Genomic DNA, 23,022 nt, shown 5'->3' with positions numbered 1-23,022 from the left:
CTCTTTGACGCCGACGATAAATCAAGGCAAAGAAGCTACTCTGAATAAGAGGGCAGCACTGTGACTTTTCAGTATAAGCCATGCTCCCTGTCATCAATTACCCGAAATTCTTTGTCAGTCCTCAGGCTGAACCATTTCATTCTTTATGGACGGGCTTTTTAATAATGCAGCGCGCAAATACTTTTGCATAGATCAAATAACCTTGAAACACCCTCTGTTCTCTGCGGGCCATCTGCTCAACTATGCCTAAAAATAAAAAAAAAGAATAACTGCGCTCTGGTTGACGTTGCCAATAAGGGCGCGATCCCTTCATTTAACCCGTATCCCCGAGCACGCGCCGCCAGCCTCTTCTCCGTGACGTCACTCACAGAGAGCTCAGGCATTCATTTGTCTAGGTGGTGTTGTCCGAACCATCCCCCTAGATGGTGTGCCGGACAGCAGCAGCCACAGCTAGAGCCCCTTAGCTTAGCTACAGCAGCCTTAGCCACAGCAGCAGAAGTAGCAGCAGCGGGAAAGTCAAAGGAAAAGGCAAAGAAACCTTCGCTTTAAAATATATATCTAATTTCAGAATGAAGAAATGTGAAAAATAGACGAGCTTGGTCGTTGTAGAGGTATTTCAGGAATTTGAGGAACTTCAGGAATTTCAGCTGAACATATTTATCGTCTGTTAACTCTGGATGCTACAAATTGCAAAAGAGGAAGAACACAATGTAAGAGACCGCATATTCTGTCGCCAATTTGTCGTCCTGGGCTGCCAGAGAGGCTGCGCTGCGCACGCCAACGCTCATTGGCTGAAAGCAACTCCTCCGAAGTCCAAACTGGGACGACATATCGAAGATACCCATTCCTGGTGCATTGCTAGCGGGGAGGATGTGCAGGAACACCACGGATTGCAATGAATGTAAACCTATGGCCTCCGAGACCGGTCACAGCGCGGTCTCCAAGATCCTGTGCTTGCCGCCAAATTACTGAAGCCATCGTAAACCAAGCATCCAGATGAGGCAGAGCACTTCGTTTTGAAGAACTCAGTAAAGAGAGAAGGCGAAACTAATGTGCTCGGTCGCAGTTGTCATAATCCGCTTCAAGGGATGGGGAATCGAGATGCCCCGTCCGTCGTTGGCGTTGCCGAGGGACGTCGGAAGCACAGCGCCACCAGAATGAGGCATACGTGCATGCATGCCAGTATCTTTGGGTTTATTAATATTAGGACGTCGCTAAAGACAGTTTCTCACGTTGGTATTGTAGCCACATTAAGCACGTGTTCAGGCTGTGAAGAAGAACATCCTGAGGTAGCGAATGATGCCAAGCATTGTATCCTGGTCCTTTGGCATTTCATTTACCAAGCACTTCTGTTGGTGAAGGCGAGGAACGTGAAAGAAAAGAAACAAAAAGGCCAAAAGAAATTAGTGTCTTCGTTGGGGTGTTTAGGTGCGTATTACTGTGGCATATCGAAAGCGAAAATGTCGCTATGTCATGCGGCATCTGTTCGCATGAGCGTTCGATGAATTAATGGACACACTTTGCGTCTGTTTCGCTTAGAGTGGTTGTGGTACTTGGCAGCAAAAGGAAAATCACGAGTACTACCTGAGGTTATGTTCGTAAGGTTATAGTTATGTTCGCTCAAATTATTCTATGGCTATCAGCATGATGACTTACTTAACAGTCAATAAAGCGCTGGAAAAAAATTTTAAAACATGAGCGTTTCGTCATGCTGATATCATCAGTTAGAGCCTAAGGACAAAACGAAAAGGCAATGCGTTGCTTCAGTGCTTCACGTCTTTGTACGCTGAGCCAACTCACGTGTTCGCGTGGATCGAGCCTGTGTAAACATGTGAGAAAATATTGGAAAACGTCAGAATGGAGACGGGCGCTTGACCGAGCGAAAATTCCATTAGCCAATTTCCTAATGATGCGTATATATATTGATTGACATCGAGTCTATCTGCAGTAGTACTGGTGGAGAACTGGTGGAGTAGTCTTGGTGGCGTCTGAAGCACCCCCTTAATTGCAGCCACACATTAGACAAGCTTATCTCCGTATCGAAATTAATATTTGCTTAAAGGGCTATACTTTGAGAGACGCTTTTCTTTAGTGCACATCCAGATCATTTCAAGAATAAACGACAGTTAATTGCCACTCTATTTAGGATATTCAGTTTTAAGCGAAAGATAATCTTGCTTCTCGGCATCTAAGCAAGCGCACAGCTCTCCCCAGCATGGTGGTGCTGGTGCGCAAACTCTCGCGTACTTCAAGCAACTTCGAGCATTTGCTTTCAGAGGTGACAGCCCGTAACATCGTGTTCGCGACTGCTCTAAATTAGAGGCAGCCCATGCGCGTGGACAAGAATTACTAGAAAAAGGAAAATTCGTTAAATCTGGCTTCTCTGCAGAAACAGTATGCCTGCGGGGTAGCCAGCTCCTCTCACAGCTTCATCATTGTTATTCTGAAATTGAGGTTATCCGTATTGGAAGCAGTTTTCGGGGCGCAACCAATAACGTTGCCAGCGAAACGGCAATCACCGTTGTGCGCAAGCAAGAACTAAACAAGCAACCAAGAATAAATCATCTGCCGTGATTGAACGCGGGCTCTCTCGAACCTAGTATTGTTGCTGAACCGATTGTACCATGAGGACGTATGTGCCCACGCTATGGGGGGGCCGAGTGCCATTCGACGCACCGTGCGAAGAACATGTCCTCAACCACAGGATGGCTGATTTAAAGCCACTTGATCAGCTTTCGCTTTAGCGGTAGTAGTAAGAAGGGGCTCTTGACTAGCTCATCGTCCTGCAGGTCAGTCGCGGGACCAATCGGGTGCGGTGCCAGTGGGGAGCGGGAGCGTCCTCATCTCTATCCCCTGTACCACTTCGGGTTTTTCGCACTCGTGAAGTGCCCTGTAGCCTAATATTTACCACTCCCGCTGCTGCTTCTCGTTCTCTGCAAACGTTTCTCTGGTCGTGCATAAGTAAATAAGTTAAAAAATTGAACTCGCTGTGGCTCACATCAGCGCCGTGGCTTTGGTGGGGCTTACCTTGATACTGGCTGTCACTGGTTCCACGTCCTTCCCTATATCTTCACTTACGAGGTCCTGCGTAGGTCAATCAATCAATCAATCAATCAATCAATCAATCAATCAATCAATCAATCAATCAATCAATCAATCAATCAATCAATCAATCAATCGTGCTCATTTAACGTGCCCAGCCCTAAAGTCTGTGTGCTGGCGCAGGCATACACTGAAATAGAAACGAAGAAAGAAAACCAACACTGCAGGGGAATATGATTAAAAAAAGAAATCAATGAATAAAAAGAAAAGCCGTGAAAGGAAAAGAGAGCAGATACAACAAAGCGCAATGTAAATACAAAAGTAAAATGAAGAGAAGGGCAGCTTAACAATGCATGAAGCTATGACATAACAAGGCAAAACTCGGAAATGAACGATGACCCGCCGTGGTTGCTCAGGGGCTATGGGGTTAGGCTACTTAGCACAAGGTCGCAAGATCGAATCCCGGCCACGGCGGCCGCATTTCGATGAGGGCTAAATGGGGAAACACCCGTGTGCTTAGATTTCGGTGAACGTGAAAATGGAAATGATAAGAACCCCAGGTGATCGAAATTTCCGGTGTCCTCCACTACGGCGTGCCTCATAATCAGAAAATGGTTTTGGCACATAAAATCCCATAATTTTTTTTATAGGAACGATGGCAGCGAGGTATGGAAAATATCAAGATCATGAAATTAAGCATTATAAGGACTCTGTATTCCATGAACGGTCGAGTGTTGGTGATGACAGGCAGGGACATGGAAAGGTCCATGTTTTCTGGTGATCTTGCTCGGAATATGAATCATTATACAACTGAGGAGTTCGGGCAAGCCAGAATACCATGAAAGAGGTTGAAGAGAAACAGAACGTCAGCGCGATTACGTCGGGGGCGAAGAGGAGTGACAATAATCGAACAGTGTTAGAACGAGGTCCAATGTCAGTGTTTGCAAAACAGCGATGATATATGCTTATGAACTTTTTTCTGGACCCAGTCTACGAGTATAATGTCACTGTTGGATCTGGAAAAGCCATTCCGCACGACCGACGCATATTTAAGTTGAGGAAGACAGGTAGTTGTTTGTAACCTGTGGAACGGCGCAGAAGACTTGAATTCATTCGATAGTCTGTAAACAGAGCTAAGAGAGCGCATATCCCTCATAGCAACGCGTTTAGTGTGAGCAGCAAAGTGTAAAATTGCATCAAAGAGTACATCGAGATCATTGATCCCAAAGACCTTGCAAAACGGTACAGAATCCAAAGAATAAGAAAAAGAAATGCTTGCAGTTTTGAGTGTCAAATTCATGACATTGATCTTAGCTGCATTCAAGGAGAGGTTATTATCTCTGCACCATTTGGAAAAGCAAAGGAGGTCCGACTGCAGGGTGCGACAGTCATCAACAGTGTGGATTTTGTTTAGGATTTTGTTGTCATCGGCAAATAGAGGGAAAGAAGAGTTCCGAATAACGGAATGAAGTCATTCATAAAAATTAGGAAAAAGAGTGGTTCTAATACTGATGTTGAAGGTCGCCGTTAGTTGCCATGTAAAAAGAAAACATTTGGCCATTGACGTTAACATAGCATGATACATCAAGAACATAACTGCGCAAGAGATTGACGACTGACGAGTCAACATCACAGTGCGTAAGCTTGATCGGAATCAGTGGAGGAGGAGCAAATAAAGACAGAAGGCAGGGATGTTAACCAGAAATGAGTCTGGTTGGCTACCTTATTCTTGGGGCTGGGATAGAGAGAATAGAAAGATAAGATTGAGGAAGGGGAGGGGAGGAAAGCGGCTGTGAGCTCGCGCACGCACGCGGAGGGCCTGAGCAGTGAGTGGCAGACTACATCAAAGGCTTTCCTCAGGTCACAGTAAACGGTATCAATTTGCCCCCTTTGAAGTATGGGAGCGGAGACCTGTGTCATGAAACTTGCGAGGTTTGTGATAGGAGAGCGGCCGGTGAAAAATCCATGTTGGTTCGGAGTGAGTGAGTTCTTCACCGTAAAATACAATGTGTTGTGAAGAGCAAGCTCAAAAAATATTAGACGAGGCACAGTGAAGAAAAATCGAGGGATATTCGAGACATCGGTTTTACAGCCATACAGGAAAAAGACGAGGGGTTTTCCACATGTGAGAGAAAGCGGAAGTAGTCAAAGAGTTGTTAAATTTAGATGTCAATACTTGGGTAAGTATACTGCAGTAGAGAGAGAGAGAGAGAGAGAGAGAGAGAGAGAGAGAGGAAAGGCAGGGAGGTTAAACAGAGGCGAGTTTCCGGTTTCCTGCCGTGCACTGGGGTGGAGTATACAGGGGTTGTAAATACAACTAGCGATAGGAGAGAAAGAAAAAGGAACAAAAAGGAAGAAAAAAAGATGGAATAAAAGGGAACTGTCGTAAGCTTTTAGAATTGCGGAGGCGATGCCATCGGGGCCGCAGGTTAGGGAACACTCTTAAAAAAAGGGAGCGAGGCAGGAGTAAATAACCGTTTTCCTCCTTCAGGCCGGTGAGTTCTCCTTTACACGCACTTCACATGTCGCGCCCTCTTGTGGCAATCAAAAGGAGAGGAACGTTTCTTCCTTGCGTGCGTGTCTTGCGTCGTCGCCGCCGGTGATCCGAACATCAGCTACAATAACTCCTTTTCGACGGAAAGTAATGCTAATTGCAGCATAACCTGAGGTGTAAACTTTTCATGACAAGTGATCATTAGTGCCGAACCTCAAGCTCGAATGGGAGCTGCGATACGAGAATAGTTCAACTTAGAGCAGCACCTGGCTGCTGACACACAGCGAGACAAGCCCGTGTTCAGGCATCTCGGCCTAGACACCGCAGGTATCAGCCAGCCTTCCTCGTTTTGATGCGTGAAATTAAGATGAGGAGAAGGTTAAGCTACCTCAAATGTATGCATTTGTGGCCGTTTTGAAGCGCCATCCATGACGGCTCCGAAGCGAAAGCAAAATTCGCTTGCTCGCGCCGTCTGCACGTAGCCGGCCGGTGTGAGCGCATCACCACCGCAAGCGACGCCGTAATATCCACAGCTGCAGCACAGACCATGCCGCCAGAGCAAGGAGGCGCTCGAGCGCAACCAGATATACAGCTATATATTCAGCGTCACTTGCTTGCCGGTTCGTCTGCGTCACCGCCCGCCGGCGGCGGCGTCTCCGTGATGCATCGTGTAGCGAGCACGACACTACAGCGACAGGACGCACCGACAAACAATAGAAGATATATTTCCTAAAAGGCGGGGTCCAAGCAAGCGTACAAACAAAAAGTATTCTGAGAATAAATTTGATAAAAGCTTTTACAAATTGCTGACTTCCGCGTTGCAGTTTTGAACATACAGCTGTCGGCGTCGGGGAAGAAAAGGAGACACTCTCGAAGATAACATGTAGAGGGACAATAGAAACTGAAAGTACGAAACGTCTAATGAAAGGCACAAGGGTACGGGGCAAACGGATATGCCCCGTACCCTTGTGAACCAGAGACCAAGATAATGGGACACACATGGGTACGGAAGCGTTGTGCACTGTGTCGAGTGCCGGGATTCTAGAAAGCTGTAGGGCACTGTCGAACTCGAACATCGTTAGGAAGCGAAACCAGCCTCTCTCTACCAGAAAGCACGGCGCAGACACAGCTTAATTTTGCAGTAGAGGCACTCGGATAGAGACGGAATACTCCAAAGTCGGAGCTATCCTTCCTGGTCACTTGTCGCGACGGTTACGCTTAAGCCACTGTATTTACGCTATGGTTATAGTAGTTGTAGCCTAGAAGACTATCGCAACAATCTTCGTTACCACGACACCCCTGGCCAGTCACGCCAACCGCGGTGAGTAATCCTTGGTTCTAGCATGTAGTAGTAACCTGACATCATGGTGAGTAACTTGTATTATAGCCTTCTTGGATACTATGCTAGCATTTACGTCCGCTCCCCTCCAATATCCTTACAAATCGCACGCAGCTGCTCAGCGTGTAGCAGCTAACGACGTCCTCGACGTAGCCGAATACCTTTAGTCTGTGAACAGGAAGGCAAAACATGATTTCGAAGGCTCGCTCGAAAGCGGTGGCCTCAGCGTCCCGGTGAGATTCATCCCTACAGTATGCGCCCGGCCTCAAGTCCGGCCGCCGGCTCGCACGTACCCGCTGTGCAGCGGCGTACGGACGCCGCGGATAGCAGGTCGTTTGCCATTTCTGAATGAAATTAGGCGAGAAAACGTTGAAGCGATCTCAACAGAATGTATTTTGTAAACGTCAGCGGTTCCTGAAGCGCCAAACGCTACGGCTTCGAAGGGAAATGCTTAGATCGCCGTCGCGACCGTGATGATAACTAAAATTCGCTATATATGTTATATTAACAGGTCTGTGTGGATTCGTCGTGTTTATCAGGTGACTATATCCAAACAATATTCTATCGAAAGTTATTGCTGAATTACGTATAACAGAGAGTCACTTACTGGCACTACAATGCAGGTCAAATCATGGTTATATATATAAAAAAAAATTCAAGGCATATGCATATAGGCAGCTCGAGCAGTGTCCCTGTATGTGTTGTGTGTTGTTGTTCTGCGCAGTATGTGTGAAAGTGCTCCGTGTTGCTCTGTTGTGCATATCACATCACAAGAATCCAACCAACACTGTGACACCAAGGACAACATAAGGGAAATTACTAGTGTTTAAGAAATCAAATAAAGAAATGATAAATTAATGGAGATTAATTAATGAGATTACCAGTTTGCAGGGACGTCATGGCCACAATTAGTACAGGAGCGGGGTTGTTGGAGAAGTATGGGAGAGGCCTTTGCCCTGCAGTGGGCGTAACCAGGCTGATGATGATGATGATGAAATATGGAAATGAAAGTGGATGAAAAAACTACTTGTCGCAGATGGGGGACGATCCCACAACATTCGCATTATGCATGCGTGGGATCGTTCCCCACTTGCGGCAAGTTGTTTTTTCATCCACTTTCATTTCCATTAATTTATCGTTTCGTTATTTCATTTATTAAGGATAAGTAATTTCTCCTGTGTTGTTTTTGGTGTCAGTGTTCGTTGGCTTCTTATGATATGGCTAATAAAAATGGGGGCCCTCGGTTAACCCCCTGTCTTCTCGTTTATTACATAACGAGGGTCTCGAGTCCGGCAACATTGATGCCTTCAGGTAGCATGTGTGGGCTTACTGACCGGTGACGGCGCTTAAATGACAACTAAATAGATTTGGTAAACAAATACAAGCAGACAGACACATAAAAATAGGGATGTATGTTTTCATGTGCTATCAAACGCTGTCATACTAACATGACAACATTTTCTTTCCTGTTTCATCGTAAAAGGTGTCGAGTGCCGTAAACGCTAGGTGCGTTTGCTGCTAAATACACTAATTATGTTTTACGTCCTACCAGCTATGCTGGCAGATCTTTCTAGGCCAAGTCCGCGCATGCAGCAAGTAACACTCTTCCTCCGACTCCAACTAAATGATAATAAAGAAAGGATGAGTATGAGCTTAAAAAGTAAGACTCAGCCCGGATCATCCACTTTCAGTCGCGGCCAGGTGCACCCCTTAACAGGATGACTTTGCTCAGGGTCAATTCCAGCTCCTCTATTGGAATACACGTGAAACACAGAAGAAACCGCAGGGTTGATCTGTAGGAAATGTGTTGCATTTGAGAGAGAAAGTCAAATTCGAGCAACTCTACGAAGCATAATTTCATTGACGACCTCGAATGTTCAACAAGTATGCCCGTAAATAGGTAAGCTTAAGAAATAGAAGCATGAAGTTGACAAATCCCGGACCCTGCAAAAAAAACAAACAGATATTGTACTTGTGTAAACCGCATCCGCTAGATAATGCAAATTAGCAAACGTTATTATGGATTTAAAGATTAGGTTAAATTATCACGACGCTCACGAGGGTGTTGCAGAAGTACTACTCACACATCAGCCCTATGTTGTGAGTGTGCTGATACTGCCATTTTACCCGCTTTCGATATCATAACAGGTACATTTTACAATATTGTTACGGTGAAGTGAAGGAAGACGTTGAGTTGGACTAGAGAAAGACGAAGTCTGGCGGTTGCCTGAACGCCATATCCATCATTTGTAAATATAAGTTATTTTACACTCGTGGGCCTGCTTTCTTCCCGCAACATTTTGGTGGAAGGTGCGGGGTACCACCACGGAACTTCGCAGCGGACGTCATCTACCTGCTGCCACAATGGCAAATCAACCGACACAAGCGACAATGCCTCGGCAGCCCGTGCCCACGGTCATCCTCACTCACCCACGGGACCCGGGACCATTTTGTGGCACGGACAACGTCGACGTCGAGGACTGGCTTACGATGTACGAGCGAGTGTGCGACAACAACAGGTGGGATCCTACAATGATGCTTGCAAACGTCATATTTTATCTGAAGGGAACTGCGAAGCAATGGTATGACACACATGAAGCTGACCTAACGAGCTGGGATGTTTGCAAAGAAAAAATGCGAGACCTGTTCGGCAGACCTGTCGGTCGTCAGCTGGCAGCTAAAAAAGAACTTGCGTGCCGCGCTCAGACGTCCACAGAATCCTATGTCGTGTACATACAGGATGTGCTGGCCCTCTGTCGCAAGGCTGATGACAACATGACCGAGGCAGACAAGGTTGGCCATATATTGAAAGGTATTGCAGACGATGCCTTCAATCTCTTGATGTGTAAGGATTGTGCCACTGTGGATGCAATTATTAAGGAGTGCCGGCGCTTCGAACAAGCGAAGGGCCGCCGCGTCACTCAAACTTTCGACCGGTTGCCCAATACCGCCGCGACATCTTCTTGCGAAGACCCGCCGCGGTTCGTTCAGCCCGCAGGACCGGAAGAAATAACGCGCATCGTTCGCCGTGAGCTTGAGGCCATGGCCCCGGCTCCCGTTCGTTCAGACTGTCGGGAAAGCGTACCCGCTATCTCCCTTATACAAGCGGTCGTTCGGGAGGAAATAGCAAGTTTGGGCATTCCATCTCTCTGCTCAGTCCGCCATACCAACCCCTACCAAATTTCTCCGACCGCTCGCTCCCGGACGCAAAGCTTTCCACCACTCCGTCGCAACCCAGCTGAATGGCGCACAGCGGATGATAAACCCATCTGTTTTAATTGTTCCGGTATTGGACACATCGCCCGTCATTGCCGCAACCACTGGTCGTCGCCTCCTCGGTGGTCGTCTCCGAGTCACTACAGCCAAGTACCCGACAATCGCACTTTCTCGCCCTATACGCCGACTAGGAACATCAACGCCGACAGTGCTCCACCAAGATCCAGCCGATCCCCGTCTCCGCAAGGTCGCAGGTCCCGTTCGCCTCTCGTTCACCGCTCTTCGTCCCCTTCTGCAACCGGTCCCTTCGCTTCGGGAAACTAGGCGGTGCAGCTCCCGGAGGTGAAGCTGCAACTCCGACCCGGCCCACAAATCCTCTATTGACCCTGCCTACATGTGGAAACTTGCTGGACATTGAAGTCGATGGCGTTCCTGTTAGATCTCTCGTTGATACAGGAGCGCAGCTTTCAGTTATGAGCGCTGCTCTCCGCCGCCGGCTCAAAAAGGTTCTGACCCCCGCCGTACCGTGCACCGTGCGAGTCGCCGATGGGAGTACGTCACCTGTCCTTGGAATGTGCACAGCACGTGTGACCATTGGGGGCCATTATACCGTTGTTCTATTTATCGTCCTTGAACACTGCCCACACGACCTAATTCTCGGCCTCGACTTCCTTTCGAAACACTCTGCCCAAATTGACTGCTCCGCAGGTGTTGTACAGTTGGACCTGCCGCTTCCTGCCGACGCAACCACTTGTGCTCCACACCGCTTATGTGCTGCTGAATTTGCAAGGCTGTCTCCACAGGCTGCTACAAATGTCCTGCTGACGCCCTGTCCTCCCGTACCTGATGGCGAGTACGTCCTGTCGCCGCTTACTGACGTGGTTTTGTCGCGTAATATTGCCCTACCGAGCACCTTAATTCGGATCCGCGAAAACTGCGCTCGCGTGCCCATCCTCAATTTTGGGTTCTCGTCACATGTTTTGCCACACGGTATCGCCATAGCGCATATCACTCCTTTGGAAGAATTTCAGATTTCTTTTTTGACCTCTGAATCCTTCCTCAGTACGCACGGACCTTTGTCATCCACTCCTTCGTACTCGACGCCTGCGGACGATGTTTCTAAGATGATCGCCCCCGACCTTCCTTCCGAGCAAACAACAGCTCTTCGTCATCTCCTGTCATCTTATCGGGACATCTTTGATTTGGACGACCGTCCACTTGGCCAGACATCTGTTGTCACGCATCGCATCAACACCGGTGACGCCAGCCCCATTCATAGGCGGCCATATCGTGTCTCGGCAACAGAAAGGGCCATCATACAGAAAGAAGTAGACAGGATGATGGACAAGGACATCATTGAACCCTCCAGTAGCCCGTGGGCATCACCGGTTGTCTTAGTAAAGAAAAAAGATAACTCGTGGCGCTTCTGCGTTGACTACCGTCACCTCAACCGGATAACAAAGAAGGATGTTTATCCCTTGCCTCGCATTGATGACGCTCTTGACTGCCTTCACGGATCCCAATACTTTTCATCAATTGACCTCCGCTCCGGCTATTGGCAGATTAGCGTCGATGAGATGGACCGCGAGAAAACCGCCTTTGTCACACCGGACGGTCTGTACCAATTTAAAGTCATGCCCTTTGGATTATGCAATGCGCCAGCTACATTCGAGCGCATGATGGACTCTCTCTTGCGCGGCTTGAAGTGGTCTACATGCCTGTGTTACCTCGACGATGTGATTGTGTTTTCGCCGAACTTTGAGAGCCACCTGCGGCGCCTCACTACCATACTCTCCGTGTTTCGCAGGGCTGGCCTTCAGCTAAACTCCTCCAAGTGCCATTTCGGTCGCCGTGAAATTAACATGCTTGGTCATCTCGTCAACGCCGCCGGAATCCAACCTGATCCACAGAAAGTTCACGCCGTGCGAAATTTTCCTGTACCTTGTTCAACGAACGATGTCCGTAGTTTTCTGGGCTTATGCTCTTATTTTCGGCGATTTGTGAAAAATTTTGCGGACATCGCTCACCCTCTCACTGACCTTCTTAAGAAAGACGCCTCTTTCTCTTGGGGACCGCTACAGGAGAAAGCCTTCTCTACCCTGATTGAGCGGCTTACCACTTCCCCGATTCTCTCCCACTTTGACCCTTCTGCACCCACTGAAGTACGAACTGACGCGAGTGGTCATGGCATCGGCGCTGTCCTCGCTCAGCGTCAACAGGGCCAAGACCGTGTCATCGCTTACGCTAGCCGCCGCCTTTCCACGCCCGAGCGAAATTACTCCATTACTGAGAGAGAATGTCTCGCGCTCGTATGGGCGGTCGCGAAATTTCGCCCGTACCTTTTCGGTCGGAGCTTCTGCGTTGTCACCGACCATCACGCCCTCTGCTGGCTCTCCTCTTTGAAGGACCCAACTGGACGACTTGCACGTTGGGCATTGCGCCTACAAGAATATACATTTTCTATTATATATAAGTCAGGACGCCTGCATAAAGACGCTGACTGCCTGTCCCGCAATCCCGTGGATCCACCGGACGATACCGATGCCGACTCGGACATCAGTATTCTGTCCCTCTCCGGCTTCCTCCACATTGGCGACGAGCAGCGCAAGGATCCTGTTCTTCGAACACTTATGGACCGCCTAAGCTTCTCGCCCAATGACCCGTCCCTTCGGATGTTCACCTTGCGCGATGGAACTTTATACCGTCGTAGCGTTCGTCCTGACGGCCCGGGCGTCACTCGTACTTACGACCACCTGCGGCGCCGCTTCTTCTGGCCTGGCATTTATCGCTCTGTGCGCCGTTATGTCGCTTCTTGCGACCTGTGTCAGCGCCGGAAGACGCCTGCTATGCCTCCCGCTGGTTTGCTTCAACCCATTGATATACCTACAGAGCCCTTCTTCCGTGTGGGCCTCGACCTCCTTGGTCCGTTTCCAATTTCCATCAAAGGAAACAAATGGATTGCTGTAGCAACCGATTATGCCACTAGATATGCCATCGCACGAGCCCTGCCAACCAGCTGCGCTACAGATGTCGCCGACTTCTTACTAAAAGACGTCATCCTGCACCACGGCGCCCCTCGCCAGTTGCTGACGGATCGCGGCCGCTACTTTCTATCGAAGGTCGTTGATGATCTGCTCCGCTCCTGTTCTACAGAACATCGGATTGCTACCGCGTACCACCCTCAAACCAACGGCCTCACCGAGCGACTCAACCGCACACTCACTGAAATGCTCGCCATGTACGTCTCCAACGATCACCGCGACTGGGACGTCGCTTTACCATACGTCACTTTCGCATACAACTCGTCCCGTCACGACACTGCCGGATTTTCACCATTTTTCCTTTTGTACGGCCGCGACCCCACCTTGCCTTTTGACACGTTGCTACCTTCCGCAGTACAGTCACCCAGCACTGCTTACGCTCGCGAGGCTATTGACTTAGCCGCCCAGGCCCGAGATGTCGCCCGTCATCGCCTCACAGTCTCGCAAGCTTCTCAAAAGCGACGCTACGACCTTCGGCACCGAGACCACCATTTTTCACCTGGTTCCCTTGTCCTTCTCTGGACGCCTTCACGTCGTGTCGGCTTGTCGGAAAAATTACTGTCCCGTTTTTCTGGTCCGTACCAGATCTTACGCCAACTGTCCGACGTGACCTACGAGATCGCCCCACTCGGTCAGCCTTCCGTGCCTCCCAACTTAACCAGTGATGTTGTTCACGTCACCAGGCTCAAGCCCTATGTCCCCCCAATAAGTGAGGCTGTTTAACTTGCACCGGGACGGAGCTCCCCCACCGGGAGGGTGATGTTACGGTGAAGTGAAGGAAGACGTTGAGTTGGACTAGAGAAAGACGAAGTCTGGCGGTTGCCTGAACGCCATATCCATCATTTGTAAATATAAGTTATTTTACACTCGTGGGCCTGCTTTCTTCCCGCAACAATATTATGATACCATGTTTTTTTTTATGAGTCACAGAGCTGCAAGCTTGGCACTTGAGGTTTCTGAAATTTTGCAACTTTGAAGAATATTTCTATAAAGAATGGAGAATAAATTGAAAAGCCACTACATGCATTTACTAGATTTCAACTTTTGTTAAAATCAACAACCCTTGTCGAAACTGGTGCTTTGCTTGGCGAGAAAAACGATTTCTCCGCTTCCATGTATGTAAGTATAGGAGCTCTTGCCATGGTCATAATCGGTTCGCCAAAGGAATGAAACGAGCGCTTACCGGTATCGTTCTAACAATCCATCGTGTGAAATCAACGTAACAGTCCGTGATCTGTTCTCGAAACTCTTGCATATTCTGCGTGAATAAAACAAAGCAGCATCTTGAGCGAAGTATTTTACACACTGAAACAACGCTATTTGGGCAAGTGATCAACAAATAGAGCCAAGACGTAATATAGAGCGGGCGCAAGCGTCCTTATTTAATACAAACATTAGTTACCACGCGCTCTCTATTTGATCAAAACATTGTGGATCATCACGAAAGATTAGCAGCATTTCTTCTTGGTTGTTCCTGGAACACTGGCGATTTCCTTCTGTCGCATAACAGGTCAGGCGTTCGGTTTTATCCTATACGTCCGCATATCATGATAAATACGTTACATCAGGAGAGTGGAAAGTCGGGCTTGTTGGTAATCCATAATTAGACGCACAATACGGGGCCGCAAGACGGACAGGTCTTTTGCGAGTCCACTCAGCGTGGACTTGCAACAATTGTACGAAAGAAAGGCACGCTTTTCTTTCTTTTCTTTATGTGACTCAAAGCTTTCTTTGCTTACTTTCCTGGGTTTGGCGTGTCTGCATGACTGTTGGGTCACTTGCTATTTTGCAGAATATATATATATATATATATATTCCAAGAAAGAAGGACGTCAGGCACGGAGAGGGATCTCTCGAATGCTATTCACAGCGTGTTTACAGGAGGTATTCACAGACCTGGATTGGTACGAATTGGGGATAAGAGTTAATGGAGAATACCTTAGCAACTTGCGATTCGTTGATGATATTGCCTTAAATAGTAACTCAGGGGACCAATTGCAATGCATGCGCACTGACCTGAACAGGCAAATTAGAGGGGGGGTCTAAAAATTAATGTGCAGAAAACGAAAGTAATGTTTAACAGTCTCGGAAGAGAACAGCAGTTTACGATAGGTAGCGTGGCACTGGACGTGGTAAGGGAATACATCTACTTAGGGCAGGTAGTGACCGCGGATCCGGATCATGAGACTGAAATGATCAGAAGAATAAACATGGGCTGGGGGGCGTTTGGCAGGCATTCTCAGATCCTGAACAGCAGGTTGCCATTATCCCTCAAGAGAAAAGTGTATAACATCTGTGTCTTACCAGTACTCATCTACGGGGCAGAAACATGGAGGCTTACGGAAAGGATTCTACTGAAATTGAGGACAACGCAACGAGCTATGGAAAGAAGAATGATCGGTGTAACGTTAAGGGATAAGAAAAGAGCAGATTGGATGAGGCAACAAACGCGGGTTGAAGAAAGAAAGAGAGAAAGAAAGGAAAAAATGAAGAAAGAAGGAAAGAAAGAAAGGATAAATACGAAAAAAAATGAGAGAACGAAAGAAAGAACGAAATAACCTTCAGCTAGTGCATTAGGTTCTCGCATGTGTTGTGGAGGTGATCAACCTACAGCCCAATAAATTTACTTCCCGCTGCAGCTCGTTATCTCTTGCAATAAGTCTGACCCCTGAGATCGAATTTAATTCAGTAGCACGTGTACAAGAGGTTTTGACCTTCACGTGTTACAGGAGTGTAACATGCTGCCGATTTTTTTTTTGTCCGCGTTTATTTACGCTTTTCTGCTTTCTTCGTTTGAAATAGCAAACGTTTTGTGATTATCTTTTATAAGACTTTCCTCGCAACATTCGTAACAAAAGTCCCCATGGAGCAAAAACTTATCATCGTTCTCTTTCATCTTAAACTATCTAATCAGAATAGTTGGTTCTGCCTGCTCCTGTTTTTATCCTGAAAAAAGAATAATTCGATATATATTTGTTTCTTATTTGGCCTAGACGCTGTGCTGTTCTCGATTTGCACCTCAAAATTTTATGTTAACACTTGAACGGTTGATTCAGTGCCTTGCTAAAGTTTGTGTTTATGTGAAAGGTGTAAGTCGGTATACATTAGCTGCGCTGGGTCAATCACAGGTCACTCTGGTGATTTCTTTTCGCTTAGCAAGTGTTAAATGTTTCTGCAGTATCAATATTGTAACCGTGGCACTTTTCTCCATAGGCAACAGTTTGCGGAGCCTTTGAGCAGGCGTCGCCAAGAATGTCCGTAGTGCTTCTATTGGGGCCGAATTCTTATGTCGTTGCGGACGCCATTTACTGCTCAAGTACAACACTGACAGTGGTGCTTTCTACAAAGTATGGCCAGAGCAGCACCCCACCATATTTACGTCTAGAAGCTACACTAGCAGCATAATTGCGTAAAAAAAAAGGCTAAGATTTATTTAGGCGACTGCAAAAACTTCAGGCGGTCCAAATCAATATGATCCCTTTACTATACGGCGCATTTTTAATTAGCCCAGTGTTGCCTTGGCGCGTTGAATAAGACGACAAAGTGTTTTTCCTGTGTACTAACGATGCTGTTTCTGCTGCAGCTTAATTGATGCTGATGCTGTTGCTGAGGTTCAGGGAACATCTAAGGGATATGCAGGAGTGACAGCCCGTCAGCAAATGGTTACAGACTAAACCCTTATCGATGTTATGGCGATAGTGGTCCAAAAGGCGGAGTCAAAATCTATGGAATCACTAACATCAAACCTGTCGGAGACTAGCGCAAGTGTTGACATTCCAAATGATTCCGCTTTTCGGTTCTGTAGCGAGTTGCAAAGCTTGCTCGCAGGTTTCTAATAGTCATCTTACATCGAACGCTGAACAGCTGATGGATGCTTTGCCAGTTATTGTAGAAAACACTGAAGGTGCAAGGCCATCAACTTTAGCTTAGCAGACCGACAACAGATGCTTCTCTGGATCAGTGTCTGAAAACAACCAGGTTGTTGAAATATATCTTCCGACGCTTAAACACACAAGGTCACCTAATGAAAATTCATCGATCTCTGTCCGGTGCTGAAAAACCAAAAAGTTGGTTAAACATAGTTTTTCCCAATTAATGCTAATTCATCCAGCTCTGCCCCTGAATCGAAACCCACAAAGTACGGTAAAGACAGTCTTTCGAAGACAGAATTTTTTAAAGAGAGTATTTAAGAGCAAGTGGTTTCTAAATTAGGTATTAATTCATCATAAGCTATTTAAAGCTATACATTGGAACTGCCACTCTGTTATTTCTGCAGCTACAGATATAATATATCTTTATTCACAATTTTCTCCCAACCTTATTCTTTTGCAGGAAATCATTTATTTCGATTAGACCGTCCTCTAGAGGCGCAGTACTTGCTTTCGTAATAACAACCATATATGCCACATAACAAAAATATCCTACCAGTGTATGTCTACGGAGTGCGAGATACTAGCAATAGATGTAACTCTTCCTGGTGTATATCCCACAGTTGTTCAGGAAATTCGTTACCTTAATACCGGAGTCAAATCTTGTAGGAAAGAAACTGTGATAGCCGGAGACTTTAATTCCCATCATGTGTCTTCGGGTTTCAAAACGGACTCATGTGAAAATGATTGTCGGATTGGACAATTAAAAATTTTGTTGCTTAAACACGAAGGTAGTGACGTTTATTCAGGATGTCTCTAAATCGGTATTGGATGCAATATTTGCCAGTTCAAGAATTTCTGTCACTACTGGCTCTACTGTCGACTCTACCTTAAACAGTTACCATCTACCTTTTAGGTTCGATATAGTATGGTCTCTCATTTCTTTAGAGTCTCCGGCGGGCACTTTTGTCAATTACCAGAAATTTCGGAGTGTCTTGAAAACGGTCCTCAACTCCCAGATAACGGTGCCAGATGGCATCAAAGCCACGAGGTTTTGCTTTGTATTGAAGAGTTCTTTAAAAGCCTTAATTTAATGTTAACATAGATTAAAGTGCTACCTCTCCTTGATGGAATTCGGAGTGCACGTGGGATTATAGACGAGGAAAAGCCACTTGGAAAAAGCTACTTTATAATCAGTGTCCGAGCAAATGGAGTGATTATAAGTTGACAGCTGCTACATTCGAGAGAACAGTGTCGAATGCCAAAGACGAGTATGATGAAAAACATAATGACTTCCTCTATAAGCCCAGCAACAAATAAGCTTGGTTCAGATTCTCTTGATTTATAAAGCTCGTACCGACACCAGCGAATATTGCGTCGATAATTCCTTCACCACGCGAGATATCTGCTTTTTTAGAATACATAGGAAAGTGCTTAGCGCTATGCGTACCATCACGTTTGCTGAATGGCCCGTTAAGGCCTGTTGCTGTTCATTTCAATGTGACTCTATATATCCATCTGTTTGGGAATTATGTTATGTTGACTGCTTTGTTGTGACCGTATGTGCTAATATATTTACACGATGTATATACCAATCGCTGACTAGACAATGTGTTATTAGGCAACAGTATCGTTTGTACTTTTGAGACTTTCGACTACATAAGTGTGGAGACATGTGCCATGTATATTGTATGTACCCGCTGACCCGCTGACTAGAAAATGTGTTATTAGGCGACAGTATCGTTTCTACTTTTGAGACTTTCGACTACATAGGTGTGGAGACATTTGCCATAGTCTTCCTGTGGAAACGTTGCTTTATAAGTCCTGGTGCTTGTGTGAAATGATTATTTGATATGTAACCGTGAACCCTGAATGATGTATGACGGAACCACCCAAGAGATAAGGAGTAGCCGGCGCTTTAAATTGCGCGCCAACATCTCCTTATATCATATCAATAATAAAAAAAAGGCCTGTTGCAGATGACTTTGTGGAAGTCACAGTGTCAGAGCTTTCCAATGTCGTTAGATCTCTGCCTGCCTCAGTCCCAGGCCCTGACGGCGTTTCCAATGGCATGCTAAACATTTTGCTTGCAATATGTCCCCTAAAGACTTTTTGGACACGGTGAATTATTCTCTAAAGAATGCTTAGATTCCTCCAGAACGGAGGACCACCAAGATATTTCCGCTACTTCAAAACCAAGAAGCTGGCTACACTCTTGACATTATTAGACCTACTTCTCTTACCTCAAATATGGTAAAACTTATTGAAATAATTTTATATGATGACATGATGGATCATATATCACAACATTCCTTACTGAGCCCAAGTCAAATAGGCTTCCGGCCTGGTCTCTCCATCTGGTGCGCACATGTAGACACGGAAAGCCGTATCCAACTTGCTCGACGTAGAAAAGAATTTACGGCCTTCGTTACTCTTGACGTAGCGAAGCTTATGACAGCGTCGAGTACTCACTGCTGCTGGACAGATTGCAGTCCTAAAATTTTCCGAGATATATAATGGCATGGATTTTTGAATTTCTGAGAGACAGAGAATTTATTTGTTTTCAAAACGGCTTTTATTCAACGAAGTTCGACCACACAAGAGGGGTTCGTGAGGGGGCTGCGTTGTCCCCTGCACTATTTAACCTGTTGATGAGTTAAGATCCACTGCGCCAGGATGTGAATCTGTATGTCTATGCAGATGACATCACATCTTTCTCGACAGCAAGAGACATCAATTCCGTTTACCTGTTTTGTAAACGTACCTCTGTACTCTGGAGACGTGGCTTCACAATCATCTGTCACTAAACGTAAACAAAAGTGTACAAGTCCTTGTCTTTCCGCTTTCCAGGCTGATACAGTCACCATTAGTAAATAATCAGAAAACCATTCTAGTCGCTTAAGCGCTTGGGTATCGCATATGGCGGAAAACTTGACTGGTTTTCTCTCATAGAAAATATTGCAACTAAAGGGACACAAGCCATAGGTTTATTACGGACAATCAGTAACCGGCAGTCTGGCATGCGAAGTGACACCCTAATTATGATTTATCGTATGTTTGTACGACCGATCCTAGAATTTGGATGTCTTTTCCTTTACGGAACTGGAAAATATAAAATAATACCACTTGTTCTTTCAACAAAGAGATGCTCTTCGAATAGGTTTAGGTCTTCCTAAATTCGTTGCTAATAATGTGTTTTACCAGGAAGTGCGCCTACCCTCTGTTCGCACGGGATTCCGCATGCTTACGGTTCAAACATACGTAAGAATTTATAAATATCCTCTACGACGTACACAACGTGCCTTTATTAGTTAACCAAGTTCATTTTTTGAGAACATGTGGCCGCGGTTGCGTACCTCACAGGTTGTATTTGTGCAGGTACAATTAGCACCTTTAAATGTTAGCCTTAGGGAAATCATTCCCTTTGATAGTTCCAGGTTGTCGACCAAAATTGAATTTGCAGACGTCTTTCCCAATATTGCAAAATTGTTGCCTCCAACGTATTTCAACGCCCTTTTGCAAGACTATTTGGCCCATTTTCCAATAAATGTATTAGCGACTGATGCTTCTTTGTGTGAAGAGATGGCAGGCGTCGGAGTCTACTCACCATCACTCGATTGGTCTTTTTCACTTCGCCTGCCAGATTATACATAAATCTTTCAGGCCAAACTTCTGGCATTATTTCTTGCTTTCCGAAAGTGACTCCTTCATGTAACAAAAGTTGTTACTGTCACCGACTCTCGTTCTGTATGCAGCGCGCTTAACGCGTCTACAAATGTGACTGCTTTGAATGCGTTTTATACATTAGCTCCGCTCCACTTCAGCTTAGTTCCTTTAGTATGACTACCAGGCCATCGAGGCATTCATCTTAATGAAATGCTGATTCTTCAGCACGAGCTTCTTTAAAAGGTCCGGTCATATCTGTGCTGCCGGACCTTTTAAAGAAGCTCGTGCTAAAGCTCGTGCTAAAGCTAGGTCTTACCTGTGCTGCCGGAAAGTTTTCTTTGACTGAAGACCAAAAAAGCCTCTCATTAGTGAAATCTAGACTTTATGCATCTAAATTAATCTTGGAACCGATAATGGTGTCCTAACCGGCCGTTCGAAGTATCATTTACAAGGCTGTCTTGCCGTATTACACTTCTTCTTACTTGTGAAGGTGTGGTCTGGCGGTATCCACTTTGTTTCCTTTGCAATGAGCCGGAATCCATGAATCACTTTTTATTATCGTGTCGGCGGTTTTCTACGCACCGAAAATAATGTTTAGAAATTCCACTTCGAAATCTAGGAATGCCTTTATGGAGTACTACATGTATTTTATGTATGTATGTACTTTATGCAGGAACGGTATTAGGGTACCATCACAGGAACGTTTGCCGAGCCATTTATAATTTCCTCTTTGACACAAGAAGATGGTCTTATTAATATTTCGCTTTTTCCATGATTGATCTGTTTCTCCTTCGATAAATTATAAATTTAGAAAATTCGAAGTAAATACATAAGTTCCCAGTTATAATATTATTAATATGATTATTCAAAATTTAACTTGCTCACTTTTAAGTCTGTCCTTAACTACTTACCATTCTTACCTAAGCAAGGCTGACTACCTTATTATACACTACTTTATTTCACTTATTACCAATTTACTTCTCATCCTTCATAATTAGTTTATTTTCCTTCTTTATTAATATTTATTTATTAACTAAAGTATACTCATATTACAACCCGGTTCGTGGCCTGACCCCTACAGTGGGCTCGTGTCATTAATTCAGGCTTCATCATCATCTTCTGTCTCCTGAGTTTTTGTGATTTTTTGTGTAGACCGGAGATCATCGCTTTCCTGCAGGCGACGATGGATCCTGACCCCGTTGTACGTAGTCCCCACATGGCACTACCTTCGACGTCGGCGTCAAGGCAGCGGAACAGCCGAGATGATGACACCGCAAGTGACAGCGCTGAACTGTATACGGTGAGTGGCGACGACAGTGACGACGAATTCATCCCTTTGGCGAAGCGCAAGGCGGCGACGAGCATCCTCGGCGGCGCTTCGCCAGAAAGTACGTCGACAGTGAAGCCTTCCTATATAGTCCGCCGTGACACAGCATGCTAGGGTGGTTTCTTGGACTAGTCGGTAATTCGTGATAAAAAAATGACGTACAGCGCGAAGGACAAGGACTCCGAGAGACGACATACACAGCGCTGACTTCCAACCATATTTTATTGCGTTGCCACATCGTGTGTATATATACAAGAGGGGGCATGCTCAGAAAATGAAAGGCAATCACAAGGGGTGTTCTAACAGCAAGTCACTAAGAAAATGGTCACTTGAAAAAAAAAAGAACATTACGATTTCTATCCTTGAGATACTTGACTTCTTTAGGGGTCAGCGCGATAGAGGGGGCACTAACGCACACACTACCAAGTTTTCTGATGAAATCAGCTTCTATAATTTCCCGGGTGAGCTGCGAGCTGTGTCGCTAAAACTTCCGTATCTTCAGAGAGGGGCATGCAGCCGCAGTCCCGGCAATCGATGCCCAAGTGGCCTTGAACAGTGTTATGGACGTTGTTACAGGGCTCTCTTAAACGATCGTTTAAGCAACTGCCTGTCTGTCCAACATATTTACTGCCGCAAGACAGAGAAATTTGCTAAACCGCATTCGTTGCACATGGCACAAAACGTTTTCTGTGCCCGATAGAACAACAGCTCTGACGTGATTTACAGCTCTGACGTGACGCTTACAGAGCTTTGCCAGCTTTTCCGGGGCTCAGAAAACGACTGTGATTCCTGCACGCTGCCCAGTTTTCTGTAGCCTATGGGAGACATCATGCACACACGGCAGCACTGCAAACCTACGTCTTTCTACTGGCTGGTTCCTTGACTGAGCGGGCTCATCGCGTTTTGTGCGCCTCAGAAGCTGTTCCGCTATGGGTGCAATTAAGGCCAAAGGGTAGCCAGCCTAAGAAAAGCGATCAACCTGTCCAGCAAGACACAAGACTCCTTGTGTGAGCAATATTTATTGAGGC

The 23,022-nt window shown here is 46.1% G+C and overlaps 1 protein-coding gene across 4 annotated transcripts in view; it reads right to left on the bottom strand.

Annotated features, from left to right (window-relative positions):
• Nucleotides 1-1,234: 1,234 nt before the first annotated feature.
• LOC135918567 (uncharacterized) overlaps nt 1,235-23,022 on the bottom strand; it is a 98,363-nt gene continuing 76,575 nt past the window's right edge. For all 4 annotated transcript variants that reach the window (XM_070531817.1, XM_070531819.1, XM_070531816.1 and 1 more), the window contains 3 exons: nt 14,316-14,390; nt 3,028-3,084; nt 1,235-1,349 (listed from right to left, as the gene is read on the bottom strand). In XM_070531817.1, the coding sequence (XP_070387918.1) occupies nt 1,263-1,349; nt 3,028-3,084; nt 14,316-14,390 (219 nt within the window). In that variant the 3' untranslated portion in view covers nt 1,235-1,262. The remainder of the gene's footprint in view (nt 1,350-3,027; nt 3,085-14,315; nt 14,391-23,022) is intronic.

This window comes from Dermacentor albipictus, chromosome 1 (assembly GCF_038994185.2).
Source record: "Dermacentor albipictus isolate Rhodes 1998 colony chromosome 1, USDA_Dalb.pri_finalv2, whole genome shotgun sequence".
Classification (NCBI taxonomy): Eukaryota; Metazoa; Arthropoda; class Arachnida; order Ixodida; family Ixodidae; genus Dermacentor; species Dermacentor albipictus.
Note: the sequence above shows the minus strand (reverse complement) of the source record. Positions and strands in the feature narration are given on the sequence as shown.